The sequence below is a fragment of the Gouania willdenowi genome, chromosome 7 (genome assembly GCF_900634775.1).
Source record: "Gouania willdenowi chromosome 7, fGouWil2.1, whole genome shotgun sequence".
Classification (NCBI taxonomy): Eukaryota; Metazoa; Chordata; class Actinopteri; order Blenniiformes; family Gobiesocidae; genus Gouania; species Gouania willdenowi.
In genome coordinates this window covers 25,662,480-25,677,844 of record NC_041050.1, presented here as the reverse complement: position 1 = coordinate 25,677,844, position 15,365 = coordinate 25,662,480, and the positions used below count along the sequence as shown (strand labels likewise).

General features: G+C 37.5%; 2 protein-coding genes across 6 annotated transcripts in view; one reads left to right on the top strand and one right to left on the bottom strand.

Annotated features, from left to right (window-relative positions):
• Positions 1 to 15,365, top strand: part of LOC114467597 (putative oxidoreductase YteT) — a 30,050-nt gene that overhangs the window by 5,764 nt on the left and 8,921 nt on the right. Inside the window, exons 1-6 of one of the 5 annotated variants that reach the window (XM_028454015.1) lie at positions 4,645 to 4,692; positions 5,033 to 5,141; positions 5,422 to 5,506; positions 5,598 to 5,671; positions 13,764 to 13,823; positions 13,933 to 14,040. In XM_028454015.1, coding sequence (XP_028309816.1) covers positions 5,049 to 5,141; positions 5,422 to 5,506; positions 5,598 to 5,671; positions 13,764 to 13,823; positions 13,933 to 14,040 — 420 coding nt within the window. In that variant the 5' untranslated portion in view covers positions 4,645 to 4,692; positions 5,033 to 5,048. Of the gene's footprint in view, positions 1 to 4,644; positions 4,814 to 5,032; positions 5,142 to 5,421; positions 5,507 to 5,597; positions 5,672 to 13,763; positions 13,824 to 13,932; positions 14,041 to 15,365 lie in introns of those variants that run through there. The other 4 variants (XM_028454013.1, XM_028454012.1, XM_028454017.1 and 1 more) reach the window with 4 other exon arrangements.
• On the bottom strand, positions 364 to 3,875 carry taf10 (TAF10 RNA polymerase II, TATA box binding protein (TBP)-associated factor). Its single transcript, XM_028454021.1, has 5 exons — positions 3,506 to 3,875; positions 3,085 to 3,242; positions 2,890 to 2,954; positions 728 to 845; positions 364 to 643 (listed from the first exon to the last, which is right to left on the bottom strand). Exons 1-5 carry the CDS (start codon positions 3,636 to 3,638, stop codon positions 554 to 556), a joined length of 564 nt encoding a protein of 187 aa, XP_028309822.1. The 5' UTR covers positions 3,639 to 3,875; the 3' UTR covers positions 364 to 553.

The following is a 15,365-nucleotide window of genomic DNA, read 5'->3' as shown; positions in this document are numbered from 1 at the left end:
CCGAGCCACCTCATCTGGCTCTTCTCGATGCGGAGGAGCAGCGACTCTACTTTGAGCCCCTCCCAAATGACTGAGCTTCTCACCCTATCTCTAAGGGAGAGCCCAGCCACCCTACAGAGGAAACTAATTTTGGCCGCTTGTACCCGCGATCTTGTTCTTTCGGTCACGACCCAAAGCTCATGACCATAGGTGAGGGTTGGAACGTAAACCGACCTGTAAATCGAGAGCTTCGCTTTTTGGCTCAGCTCCCTTTTTACAATGACGGACCGGTGCAGACTCCGCATCACTGCAGACGCCGCACCAATCCGCCTGTCGATCTCTCGCTCCAAACAGCAGCCTAAACACCCAATAAACACACAAAACTTTTGTTGATGGCTTTTATTGTCACAAGAAAACATATTTTCACTATCAAATGAAATGATGAATGACAAACCAAGTGAGCATCCTGATTTATCATAGCTGTTCTATACCAGCGTGGAGAAACATGAAGCAACTCTACAGAGGGTGTTAAAAACTAATCATAGCACCACCAAGAACAAGTATGAAACAGGCTTCATGTGAAATAATACGGCTTCTTCACATTAACACCATATTCTGAGAGGGCAGGGGTCAGGTCCTCCATGGTCAGAGTGTACTTCTTATCCTGTAACACAAGGACAGTTTTTAGGAGAAGATCGGGTCAATCCTGAGGCCAACAGCAACACGGTTAAATGAATCAGACCCTCACCTTTGTCTTACTACTACGTGAGCTTCCCGAGGCCATGCCTTTCATTTTACAGTACTGCAGGGCATCATTAGCGATGTCTGAAATAAACTTTTGAGATGCCAGGGAGACCAGACGGATTCTGTGAGAGAGAGAGAAGACGACAGTGGACGTCCAAGTCATTTAAATACCTTCACACCTTCAATAAAAAGTTACCATTATAAAAATCCTAGAGATGTTTTTGCAAAGAGATTCTGCTGTTACATATGTTGGGCTGCCATTCACAATACGAGTTCCATCAATGAGCCACAAAGTAAAACGATCACACTACTTGATAAGATTAACAATGAGAGATGTCCCGATACAACTTTTTCACTCACAATATGAAACCGATATTGCAGCCTTGAGTATTGACCAATACATATATCGATATGATCCGATATCAGCAAAAAAATCATACATACTTTTATTACTTATTTTGTAGTGTGGAATATTAGAAAAGGCTTGATCAAGTGATGTTAGTCAAACAGAGAACAATAGTCAACAATTCAAGTTCACTTCAGTTATATTATACTGTTAGTATATGATAGGAACAACTGAGGGCGGGGACAAAAATAACAAAAACTTATCGGAGCGCTTATATTGGAGATTTTAGATGCAGTCCGATATTCGTTTTCTGGCTGATATCGGACCGATATCCGATATCAATAATGGATCACCCCTATTAACAATAACAATGCAGAGTTTGGTTAACCAGGAACTGATTTTGTTCTAAATCCCAATATTAACTTCAGACACAAACACATGGACAAGAAACAAGTCCAGAAGAGTGTTTTACTATTAGTTTGTCAACCTCGGTCTATACGAGAGATGATAAACTCACATCACAAAACTGATCCACTCTAATCCAAAAGTCAGAACATTTAACATTCACGTCATGCATTTAGAAGAATGACCAAATAAAGCATTAATACAGAAAAGAACAAAGAGTTTGTGTTTTTTTTTTGTTGTCCTTTTGTGTACTTCTGTCATTTTATGTGATTTTGAGTCATTTTTGTTGTCCTTTCATGTATTTTTGTCTTCAGTGTGTTTTTTCTCTCTCTTGTTTTGTGTTTTTTGATTCATCTTGTATATTTTTGTTTTTTGTGTTTTTTTTTTGATACATTGTGCAATTCTGTTGGTGTTTTTTTCTATCATTTTGTGAGATACTTTTGTGTATTATTTTGTCCTGCTTCTTCATCTGTCATTTTGCTATTTTTACATTTCTATGCTTTGGTTGTCTATTTTTGATAGTAGAACTTTTGTTCATTTTTCTTTCATTTTTTTGTGTTTTTGTTGTTATTTTGGACACATGAAACCTCATTTATTACCTGTTCGTACATTCAGATCTGAGTGTACAACTGAGCATTGGATCAAATTCCCGAAAGCTCCAGCATTAATCAATTCTGGCCTGATCGTACACTACGATCAGGTCTCACGTCAGGTCTGACCTTCTGTACGCAAATCTGAGTGTGTGGCTTTGTGCTGCAGCCCAGCCTAATGAGACTTAAAATAAAGTAATAAGCAAGCTTCAGTTGTCATTTAAGCATTAGCAGAACAGGTTAAATTGAAATAAAATGAATTTAAAAAAGGCCACGTTATTACTGATACCTGCACTTTTTTTGTTTTCTTCACCTCAGCTGTAATAATGTTGGTTTTCATCTCGGAAACGTTTATTTCCTTACAAATGTTTGTTTTACCTCAGTGAGGGGGGCCTCCAAACCTGGAATATTTGAGGGCGTAACATGTTAATGATCAAATTCAGCCGTGGCATTTATTAACACCTGGTCACTGGTACACTGCGAATGGTCAAATACAAATGTTTCACAAGTCCCACATTGGTCCGGTCATACGACACAACGTGCACTCACATTTGCACCTGTTTTCATGCAAGGGTTGGTAAATGAGGGCGATAAAGTGTATTTTTCTTATTTTTGTGCATTTACCTTAGGGCTCACATTTCAGTTGATGTATTTTAGTGTGTCTCTCTATAAGGAAAAATAAATATACAAAGTTGCTTTGTGATAAGAGTAAAGTTCTGTTTAATGTGGAGTGTATATGTTTTCCTATAGTCTGCTGGGTTATTATTATTATTTTTTTTAAAGTTATTTTCTATCCTCCAACAAGGTATAAAAACATGCCCTTACATTCTTGGATCGGAAGCCTCAAAGCCGGCCCTGTTGAGGTAGTAGCCCGTGACTGCATCAGGAATCTGAAGCAGAAAAAAACAAACATGTCAGCCAATGCATTTAGGAGCTATTGGGTATCTCAAACACATCCTGTTCTATCGGGTGGGTGGGTGGGGGATGCTGCATAATGTACTGGTGCAGTGTACCACTCACTGTGGGAGTGTATTCTTCCAGCTGCATGAGAAAGTCAGCCAGGGGTGTTGTGGAAACGGCCGGCTTCACGTCTCCATTGGTGATGCCCCCTGGAACGTAGACTCCGTTGGAAACAGATGTGTCTGTGGATGGAGTCGACACAGCTGTTGGTGCTGAAGCTGGGACAGAAAGCACTGGAATTACACTTCAGTTAAACACACACACACACGCGCACACATACTAAATCCAAAGCCTGAAAGGACGATCATTAGACAAAGTCGCTGAACATAGAGTTACAATATATTAATGAAGGAATATAAATGGCGTGTAGCAAAGGTAGCGTTAATAAGAACCAAAATAGTAACTGCTGTGCAAACGATAATTGTGAAGACAAAACAAACAAGCATAAACGCAGCTTTAAAGTGACGCGTTCAAATCTCACCGTTAGTTGAAGCCGAAGATATGCTACTGACATTGGCTGTCGTGTTATCGTTTGCTAAACAGTTACTTGAAGTCGAAGACGTTGTAGACAGGACTCCCGTTGTGACAGACTGGTTCACGTTGTCTATATTCATGATGCTAACAGCTAACGTGCTAGCCAGGCACGGTGGTTCAGAGATACAGTGAAATACGGTGATCCCGGGTTTTAGAGCTGCACACCCGAGTTACTTTACAACTACCCTGACCGACAAATGAAACTAAAACTACGATAACCAGCGGACTTCTGAGTTGTTTGTGGCTACAATAAAGTAAAACGCTGACCTCAAACTACGCCTTATCGAGTCATGTGACCCAACGTGACACGTAAGCTACGAAATTAGCCGAAGTTTTCCGAAGATCCGATGGGGTTGCGTTCACTGTAATCAGGATTAAACACAATACTTGGTGATACTCAAATTCCTATCCTACAACTTTACACCTAAAGAACCACATTTTTACCATCTGACAGCCTTTATTCAACAACAGAGACACACGCAGTATTAACAAGGAGGGAAAAACAATCGATACTTCAGTATTACATAAAAAATATGTAACAAAAAAAATGTAACGATATTTTTATTGAATGAAATCCTAGTGTAGGTCTTACAGATAATTGAATCGAGTTAAAAGTTAGTTTTTATCTCCACTGAAAACATGTCGATTGTTGACATTTTCCCGCATTGCATTTTGGGATGTGAGGTCTTGGAGACGTGAACGTGTTTTACTTCGTTCTAAACTTCCTTCCGTGGTTTCTTGTGTTTATTCGCCAAATAGGACAGTGATTTTTGTTTCAGGTCGTTCTCGGTATGCCCCGTGATATCGGAATGAAGTAAATACACTCCAATGCCTGCAACTCCATATCCCACAATGCAATGCAATAAAATGTCCAACAAACGGTGTGTTTAGGGTGGAGATAAAAAAGATAATAATAATAATAAAAAAAGGTTAAATTTCAACATTTTACATCTTTTTTTTTTAGCAAATTGTTTTCTTTATTTTGTTTCATAAGGCCTAAGCTATACATTTTTTTAATTAAAAATATTTTGTGTTATTGTTCGGATGTTTTTACAGTAATTTGTACGGTTGTACAGATTACGAGGTCCTATGAACGCAGCAGACGGATCTCCGGCTCAGTGTAAACAGCTGATGGTGAGTTCACTGCCCTGTGATTCATGCGTTAAACACCAACCGTCTCAGGTGAAGCTTCGGTGAGTTTCCGTGTTTGATGAAGATCTGACAGACGGCTGTGGCAGTTAATGGGACTGAACTGGTACAAACAGCTGAGTTATATACGAACTCGTACCAAGAACAAAGACTCATCTTAAAACATGTCTATTGACTTTTATCAGTGATAGTGATTTATAAAACGTGTCGAACAGTCAGTCTATATAGCTAAAGTGCATTTGTAGATTAGAGAAGGTTAAAGTAAGTCAAACAAAGAAGGACTGGGGTCTTCTGTGGTGTGTTTACGTGTTTCTTTGTGTTAAAGTTCACAGTTGGACAACATGCCTTCACTGGTCCATGTGATCGTGGTTGGAGCTGGATCCAGAGGAGAGAACTACTCCATGTTTGCGTCTGTTCATCCTGATCGCATGAAGGTTTGGACTTTTTTACACTGAAGCCCGTTGAAGAAATATATATATATACATTTAAAAATGTATTAAAGTGACAATCATACTCATGAACATTTAAGTAAATATGTGAGATTGTTGCCTCCAGTTGATGTTCATCTCTGGTAGAGCTTGACCCATATGGGATTTATAGGACCAAAACCAATTGGTGGTTTTATCACAGTGAAAAATGATATATTGATCAATATATGATATAATAACATTGATTTACACACAGAGGTATTTTCTTTTTTTTTTTGCACCTTAGGTTGTTGCAGTTGCTGATCCGAGAAAATATGCTCGCACCAAACTTCAGAAGAAACACAATATTTCTGAAGAAAATGTCTTCGATGGTGAGAGAGTCAAACTAGATCCTGTTGTGTATTTGTGTTGCTCTCAGGGTTATGGACGTGTGTGTTTTTTTTTTTTTTTACTGGTAAACAGATTGGCGCGGTGTGGCAGAAAGAGACAAGTTTGCAGACGCTGTGTTTGTTTGCACTCCAGACCGCCTTCATAAGGTAAGACCTCATAAAGGGCCTATATATATTTTCACGATGACATCAGTATCCGGGACACTTGACCTAGCCGCCATTTTAAGAAGGGTATGCTTTTGCTTTACAACCGATATTTACGCTATTTACCGTGGATAACACAAAGGTTTTACTCAATGTCTTATGATTATTTCAGCAGATTAGAGCCAAAGGCCTATCACCAATATGAAAAAAGTTTCACCTGGTTGGTTTATGCAACTTCTTTTTTTTTTTCGCCGGAACTCTATTCCGATTTGTTAAGTGTCGTTAAGAATGTCAAGAATGATGGCAAAAATTATATTTGTAAAGCCTCATAGTTAGGTGTAAACCCGGCATGAAAGCCCTCTAGTTAGGCCTATCCCCAGCTAGCTAACTAGCCATAGACATTTCAGTCATTACTGAATAAATTACAATTTAAATGTAGGCTAATTCATAATCAATGTCATAAAATCATTCAGGAAGAAATTAGATTCCCAAATTACACCTACCATTAACCAAATGTCTACTACAAACATACGATCACTCCATATAGTTCCGTCGTTGTTCGTTCGCCTCAGTGCTTGGATCCATCATTTCTGTTTCTGGCCTTTTTCCGTTGGTACTCTGTAAAATGATATATTTTCATTCAGCCTGGCTTAGTTATGACAGCCAAATACTACGCAGGATTTGGGCATTCTACGATGAAAATCTGACTGACTGCAATATCTCCACCATTTTGTCAGCGGTCAATGGCGGTTGTCAAGCAAAAGCGTACCCCTCTTATAATGGTGGCGCGCGTTGCTAGGTCAGGTGCTGACGTCACGCGAGAAGGTGTATACTACAAAGTAGTGTTGTGTTCAAGACCACACTGCCCGAGACCAGAATTCACAGAGACCAAGACTTCCGGGAGTCAAGACCAAGACCGAGACAAGCCGAGACCAATATCATAAACATTTTTTTTTTTTTAAATATATAAATAAATAAAATTATGACAAGGTTCAAAGGATATATAACATTTTCTCTTTAGTTTTAGTTTCTTTTAAATGCATTTGACGGACAGAAAAGGTGCCTGCAAAAAATCAACTAAAATATTAAAACTGCTACTGATAAATTCACAATTATTCTACATATTTGAAAACAAGATTTTTATATCAACTGAATGTACAGCAAGTGTTTAAAAGTATTTCTGCCAATATAAAACACGGCTGGTCACCTACACACCACAGAGTGTTTCCTCTTTGCTGTGCTTTTACAAATGTATTCTTTGTGGTTCGTGAAACCAAATTTTACAACCAACAAGTTAGCGGACATGTTTAGCTCCCGCCTCTCTCTCCTGCTTGTGTGTGTGAGTGTGTCACACACGTCACTCAGTAACATTAAGGAAGGTTGCGGTCACTATACGAGGTGGATTAAAGAATGAATAAAGGAGTTTTTTATCCCGTTCTTCTCCTTGTTATTATCACATTATAAAAAAGTTTAAAAATAGCAGGAATTAGTGCTGGTCTCCAACGGTCTTGAGGGAAAATCCAGAGTCCGGGACAAGACCGAGTCAAAATGTTTCCGAGAGGAGACAGAGACCTTTAAAATTTGGTCTCAAGACCGATCTCGACTACTACAACACTACTACAAAGCTAGATAATTCTATCCTGGATTTATCGCCGTTAGCGGGCTTCACCTAACCAAACATTGCCTGACAGACAGAAGCTGTCCTACGATTCTTGATTGCAACTCGCTAAGTTAAGCGTGTTGATTTCAGCCTGGCTACATGTGCGCTCTAGAGACAGAGGTAGAGATTGCAGTGTCAGACCAATCACACACACGGATAAACTGTGGAGAGCAAATTACGTCACAATTGAGGAATAATTTTTTTTAAATATGAAGAATTAAAATCCATAATTCAGACCAAAAACAACACTGTTGCTGCAGTAAAAGCAGGAATTGATGAGTGTTAATGCTTAAATTAGTGAGATTAAATTAAACAGACACTCTGATCAGTTTCACTTTTTCTTTTATCATGTCTGTGGCTCTGATGCTGCGTTCATGCAGATCAGCCTAAATCATAAAATTGAACATATTTTTATTTTATATTATCTTATGGGACTGAGGCTCTTTGCATCACCCCAGAATATACATGAATTAATTAATTAATTTATTGGTCTGAAAGTGCCTGATGCACTCAGGCTTTATCAGCTGACTTATTTTACTTTCTCAGTCCATCAGATACGTAAAAATCTCTATATTTCCTATAGGATGTCATCAGTAAATGAAAGGATTGCATCGATGTCTAAATATTCTCTCTTGTCAGCGTCACATTAGATCAACACAGAGACGTGTTCACAGAATGATCCTCCTTTTATTCGACAGGTCGTTTTCTAAGAGAACTGATTAGTCAAGAGGCGGTACTTAAGTACTTGCTCATATCCTAGCCAGAACAGAACCTGGCCCCGACCAAGTTAGTCGTTCAGCCTAAGTTATCATGGTGATTTAGCTCCGTAAGACGTTAGCCAGCTTTGTAAGAGGAAATCTAGCTTTGTAGTACTGGCCCAAAATACAGCTGCAGCCAGGGTTGGGGTCAATTGTAATTGTAATTGCGTTAAAAGGTTTATTTCTGTTTTTTTAATGTCTGTCTGGTGGGCCCTGAAACTTTACATGTTTGGTTTGAACACAAACACAAGTGTGAAATGCTTTCACGCAGGGTTCCCAGGGATCCTTAAAAAGTCTTAAAAGGCCTTCAATTCATAAATTTAAAAATAAGGCCGTAAGTGTCATTAAAATGTCTTAAATCAATGTTTCAAAAGTCTTAAATTTTAACACGTAAGTATGATTTTTGATTGTAATTAGTCTCACATTTCAAAATAAATGGTAACGTTAATTTCATCACGTAATCATGACAGTGGAACCTACTACAAAACAGTGAACTGGTTGCAGCGAGAGTCAGCAACAGTCAACATGGGGAAGCGTAAATTTAACGTAGATTTTTCTTAATGGTTTTTATTTATTGTATTTTTATTATTGTTGTACAGATTTCTGGCAATTTTTGTAGTCATCTCGTGTGTTTTTGGAGTGATTTTGATTATTTTAGTTTGTTTTTTGTGTGTATTTTACTGTAATTTTGTGTGTGTGTGTTTTTCCCCCCCAATTGTTTTTACTGTGAAGTTGGTCTTAAATGTAATTTCAAATGACAATAAAAATTCTTAAAAAGTCTTGAAGTGAATTTGACTGAAGCTGTAGGAATCCTGTTCATGACCCAAAGGTCACGGAGGGAGCTAAGCAGAGTCAATCTGCTCTGTGACATATGAAGTAAAAAAAACAAAACAAAAAACTGCTGTTGTTATTGTAATTTAATTTTACAGACTGTGTAACTGTAATTTGCGTGGAAATCCTTTAAAATTTGTCAATTATAATTTGAGAACCCATGTTACAGTTCTATGGCCTACACATACAGTAAGTAGGTAACCACCATTAAAACATGTTTCATACCAAGTTTACTTGTCACTTTTCTTGAAGATTTTTTTACCATTAAAAAAAATTAATTAAATCAAGGGCTATACTGACAAAAAAGGCTCAGACACCCACACCAAAACCATTAAAACCAATATTTTCATTGATGAGCAAGTCTAACCAGGTAACCAAGAGATGAACAACTAATTAGATGATAGATCATTTGTTTTGTATATTCTAAAGCTGACTTAAGACATGAGTCAAATAGATCATAACTAGGGCCTCCCATTTTCAGTGATTGGACGGAATACATGGTGGTCATTATCTGAAACGGAAAATCAATATTGGTATCATTATTTCTCGCCCAAAAGCTCGGGTGATTTCAGTGCGTGCTTGTTTTGGTGCATTTGTGCTCTGTATAAACATGAAGTTAATGACAATCGTTCACTCCATTAAAGGTGCAGTTTGCAACTCTCAGATCCCTCTCCCCCTCCCTCCCCGTTGCTCTCTTGCCCTGCCTCTAAACTTTCCAAAGTCCCTCCCTCAGAGGAGCTAACAAGCTAACGTTAGTCCGACAGCAACATCACAGTAATATAACATGCTCTGTTAAAAGCATATTACTGCAGCGCTTCTCTCTCTCTATGTGCACACACCGCAGCAGTAGCAGCAACAACACAGTGTCACGTACAGCAGCTCACATGGAGGCTACTACGTGCACATGAACAACACATGCACCACAGAGTTCTAGTGTAACAATTACAAATCAGACATAATGTAAATCAACCAGCAGTAATTACCTTTCAAGCAGAAAAGTTGCTAATCCCGTCTTCTACTCCTACAGACCATACACTGTAAAAAAGACGGCGCTCCAGCACCGGGAAGGGGGCATACCTGTCAAGTACTCCTGTATTTTACCCCTCTTTCCCGCCATCTTCCCGTATAAGTATTTTCCCGTAAATATCCCGTATTTTAATGAAATAATAATTATTAAAAGATGCCTTACTAAACTGAACGCCGTCACTAGCCTTGTGAGAACTGCCTCCTGAAATGGCCTGAGTGGCATTTCTCGCGAGATTAGTGCCAACAGCGGCAACAAACAGAGAAAATAACTCAGAACAGAGATGATGAATGAAGACGTTCTGGTGAAAAAAACCAAAGAACTGGTGTAAATACGTTGTAAAATGTGACACAGAGTTTATCTTCCTAAAGAGCAGCAGGATGGGACACAGTTACACGTTCTGTTAGATTAATAACTGAGATTTTAACGTTTACCACACCAGAAGGAACAACATAAGTCACCATGAAAAATCAGCCAATCACAAGCTCCACAAATATGAACTGTTTTAAAAAGTGTTAAATGATGTAAAGTCTATAATAAATGTGTTTAATAAGTCATTAGTGAATACCAGAGAATCACATGAGTGAGCATGAGAAATTAAATAAAATATATAATGAAAATAAAATGTTAATGTATAACTTAAAGACAAGCAATGTGAAATTAACAGTAAATATGCAACGTGATTTGTATATAAACTGTAAGTATATTAAATAAACACATGTGCTTCATATACACATTAATGTTTTCATTTAGGCTGTTTTATAATTTATGAATTAAAGCTGGGCAATATATCGAGATTCAAGATGTATTGAGTTTTCTATTTTGGCGATAAAGAAAACTATAATATTTCATATATCAATATATATATATATATATATATATATATTATAGCTTATTATGTATCAAAATACTAGTTTTAGGAGTCGCTGCTTTTACTTTTCAGAATAACATGTAAAACTCAGATGGGTTTATTGTGCACATATTGATCAGCTGTTTGTTAATAAATGTGTCTGTGTAGCATTTTGCATCAGCAAATTTAACCCAGAATTGTCTTTCTGGTCAGACTTTATTTGAAAAATATTGAGATGTTCACAGCATTTCAATGTTAATAAAGGTCGACCTACCAGATTCTAATCACATAATTGTATTTAGTAAGTGGTTGACAAGTGGGTATTTTAGATTTCTTGTTCACCTGTCTTAAAATATAAGGGATACTGGAGCTTGGTTGGGCGGGTGGGAAAGATCGTAGGGGGCGCCAGAAAATTTCCCTTATTTTCAAATCCAAAACTTGACAGGTATGGAAGGGGGTGGGGCCTGTGAGCAACAGCTGTCAGACAGTCCATCAAACACAATCCTGCCTCTGATTGGTTCTTTTTGCTCAGTCGCGGTGCATTCTGGCAATCTGCCAAGGGCTGCAACAGCAGCAAGGGGGACTCAATGAGCCTGTTTTTTTTTCACACAAACTACTGGTTTGATGTAAAGCTGTCCTTACATAGTGACAGCTTTAGCAACTATGACAAAAAGTCACTTTTATAAGAGTTGCAGACTGCACCTTTAATGGTATAAAGCAGCGTGTTTGGCAGCATTTCAGGAAGTTTAATACAGTAGCGGTGCCAGGATTTGGATTGTGGGTGGACCCCCAGAAAACTGGATGGGTTAAAACAAGACAAATATTTCCCTTAACCTCTGTTTAGTGCTTTTCTGCAGCGCTGATGATGCGTTCCAGGCAACTTGACAGTCAGCATTTCAGAGATGAACATTCAGAAAAATTACAATAAAGGAAATAGTGTTTGTATATTTTAGCAACAAGACTTTCAAGTGAATCTCATATGCCATTTAAAACATGACACAGGGCTCAAACACAGGGCTTTTTTAAATGCATTTTAAAATCAAATAGTGAAAACAGCTAATTTAACATCAAAAGGAGGTAACATGAATACAGCCTGCGTCACCGTGTTCCCCAGCAATCATAAGTAGTTTGTGAAGACAGTGAATATTGTATATTTTTGCCTAATATTTTTGGAATTAAATTGCTTTGAGTCATTGTTTCACCTAAAGCTTTCCTTACTGCTTATTGGATGAACAGCACCTTAGTGGGCCGGGATCAAAACGGACCCACCCATGGCGCCGCGGGTGGTTTAATAGCCAGTGATGACATCTGATTAGGGAAAGGAGATGGAACAGAAACAAACTGATGCAGAGATGAAATGGAAACTGTAAACTGAAACAAAATTTTGAAACAGAAAATCAGAGGCTTTAAATACGCTATTCTTTGGGAGGGACCAGGAATGGTCTTCAGGTGAGATTAGGAACTTTAGAGGAACAGCTGAGTTGGAGCAGTTAGACCTTATTGTGATAGTTTGGACATGTGCTACAAAGAAATAATAATAGTATGAATAATAATCATTAAGGAAAAGCAAATACTGTGAATATTGACAGATTCAGGGAAAAGGAAAACTTGATCAAAAGTTTTCTTTTTTTTTTTCACTTTTATTTTTAATTGTAGAGACAAATAGTTACAGATTTTCTTTCAACAAAGTCATGTGATTTTGCTCTTCCATTTTTTATATTATGAAACTCAGAACAAAACAAACAGGTGGGGCGCCTCTTTGGTTTACATAGCATTACTAACTGTAGCAATGATCAGTATTTATATTTCAACATTACATAAAATCAGATCTTGTAGGTTTAACATATTCTCTGATGGTACGCACATTAAAAAAGATGATGTTTAATCAAAAACGTTGCCACAAAACACACAGAATGTTGAAAGTGTGAATGTTCTGACGAGCATTTATTAAAAGGAGTTTGTTTGTTTCTGTTCTGGACCTGGATTGAGCCACAAAAGGCTGTCACTGAACAGCTGTGTTACATCAACATCAAATAGACTAATAATTATAATCATAATAAAAACTGTTATTGTCTAAATTCACAACAACTTTGGTCAACTACATTTCAAACGAAGTAAATGGCAGTGGTAGATGTCAGTGCTCAATCCTTTCAGATCCTTTCAACGCATGTTACGTCACTACGCCGCATCTTTACGACAGAGCTCCTGGGACGTGATATTTGAATCTAAACCAACCATACGATGTTTATTAAATATTTTAATAGTGCACGTGTAAATGTGACTGTTTTGTGGTGTTTTTAATTGTTAATTCAAAAATAAAAGACAAAAAGGAAAAAAAATGATATATACAAAAACAGATCAAAACACAATGCACAGCATTGATAATCCAAAACCAAACAGAAAATTAAATAAAAGCCAAAGTAAATCGGAATTTCCTCAAAACATAAATTAAATTTTTTTTTTAAATAGCAAGGTTTCAACCTTTTAAATAGTACACAAACTGCCGTAAAATAGGCCGACCGGATGTAGACGCGTTTCTCGCATGCGTTGAAAGGATCCCAAAGGATTGAGTACTGACAGTAGAGCTTTTTGATAATGAAGCCATTGCGGTGCAGGGCTGTTATATGTTTTCTTTGTTAAATATACATATATAATATATATAGAAACTATATATTTGTTATAGGATACAATCTCCCATCAGTCTTTCTGACTCGTGGTGGAGTCCGATCCACGTCCCATTTCTAACTTCCTACTCAGATTACTCCTGATTAGCTCCTTATTGCTTTCCTTTCACAATAAATCTATTCAGCATCAGATAAAAACTCAGAATTAGTTTCAAGTCAGTCAAAAATCTTTGTCTGGTTCCTGTAAATTGATGCCAGTGTGTTGAACAACATAGCATTATGTTTTATAAGCCTGTTTGTGTTGTGTTTAGCAGATTGTTTGCTCAGTCAGTTCTATATGTTCTTTAGGAACCCGCTGTGGCCTTTGCGAGGAAGGGTTATCATCTTCTTCTGGAGAAACCAATGGCAGTGAGTTCCTTTTAAACACCAGTAGTAGCGTAATGCTTTTAGTTTAACATCATCCTCTGAATACACTTAAATACAACTATACCATGTGACCTTGTGTGCATGTGTTCAGACCACAGCGGAGGACTGCAGGGAGATCGTGGAGGCGTGCACTCAGAGTGGCGTGATGCTGTGTGTCGGTCACGTCCTACGCTATGACCCAATCGTCCACAAGATAAAGGTATAGTTGGAGTCAAAATGTTTCCATGTGGAGCGTATCTGAACTGACAGAAGGCAGGGCACACCCGGGACATGTGGCCAGTCCATCACGGGGCAGACACAATACACATTAACAACCAACAGGTCAGACACAAGAGAACGTGCAGTCTAAACCTAGAGCAGAATAACCACAGGAAATGGTCCTAACTCTGTCAGTGGTTCAGAGCTACGAAAAGGAAACGTCATGCACTCAAACTGGGAGTTGATTTTATAAGTGAGGAAGTGAAAAGTGATGCAGCGCGCTGGTGTACTGGTGAGCGTTTGGATGGGTTCGATTCCCGGGCTGATTTCTTCCCACAATCCAAAAAACATGTTAGGTTGATCGAAGTTATCTGAGTGCAGAGATAAGAGAACATGGATAGTACGGTAGTTAGTATTTTATACCTCAGCCTCTTGTTCTTATTTGTATAAAGGCAACAAGATGTTCTCGGTCTAATTTTTTGACAGAAAAATACACAAAAGGACAACAAATATAAATATTATCAGACATGTTGTACTGTAAGTGGTATGCATGAATGTGTGGATATATTTGTGTATAAATGTTTGTGTACACATTGGTTATAGTTTTGATTATTTTATATATGTAAATAGATGTAATTATTGATATAGATTTACATACAAGGGTTTATATATATATATATATACAGCATATACACTACCTGTCAAAAGTTTTAGAACTTAACACTTCTTCCGGTTTTTTACTGAAATTTATTCAGTTGATTGTGTCATTGCACTCTGAAATGACAGCATAGAACAAATAAGCAATTTGAGTTGAAAAATAAATCACAGATTCAATTTATAGACCAAAATGTATTCTAAGCATTTGACTCATCAAAGTACAGTTATACATACAGAGGGGGTTGTAAATAACCAGGAAAAGTTGGAACACCTGTAAGAATTAGTAGCACCAGCTTTCAAGGCTGATTCAACCTTCTTTGCTACAGAACAGTTTTAAATTATTAACGTTCCCTGAAAAAGTCCTATTTGTATAATTCTGAAACTACATTATTTTTCAGTTTTGGGTAACAAACCTTTTTTTTTAACCTCTGACTATTCAGTGCTTACCTTTCTGCCATTTCAAGCTATTCATTGGACTTGCACGACTTGAATTGCAATAAATAACTGGAAAAATTAGGGTTTTGACTGGTAGTGTATATAGACTATAAAATATTAGTTTTATTTACTTTTTTCCCTTCCATGCGTTTGTAATATGTCACAGTAGTTTCAGTAGTTAGGAACAAATTAAAACTTATATTTAAAATTAAAAAAAAAATATGAAAAGAAACG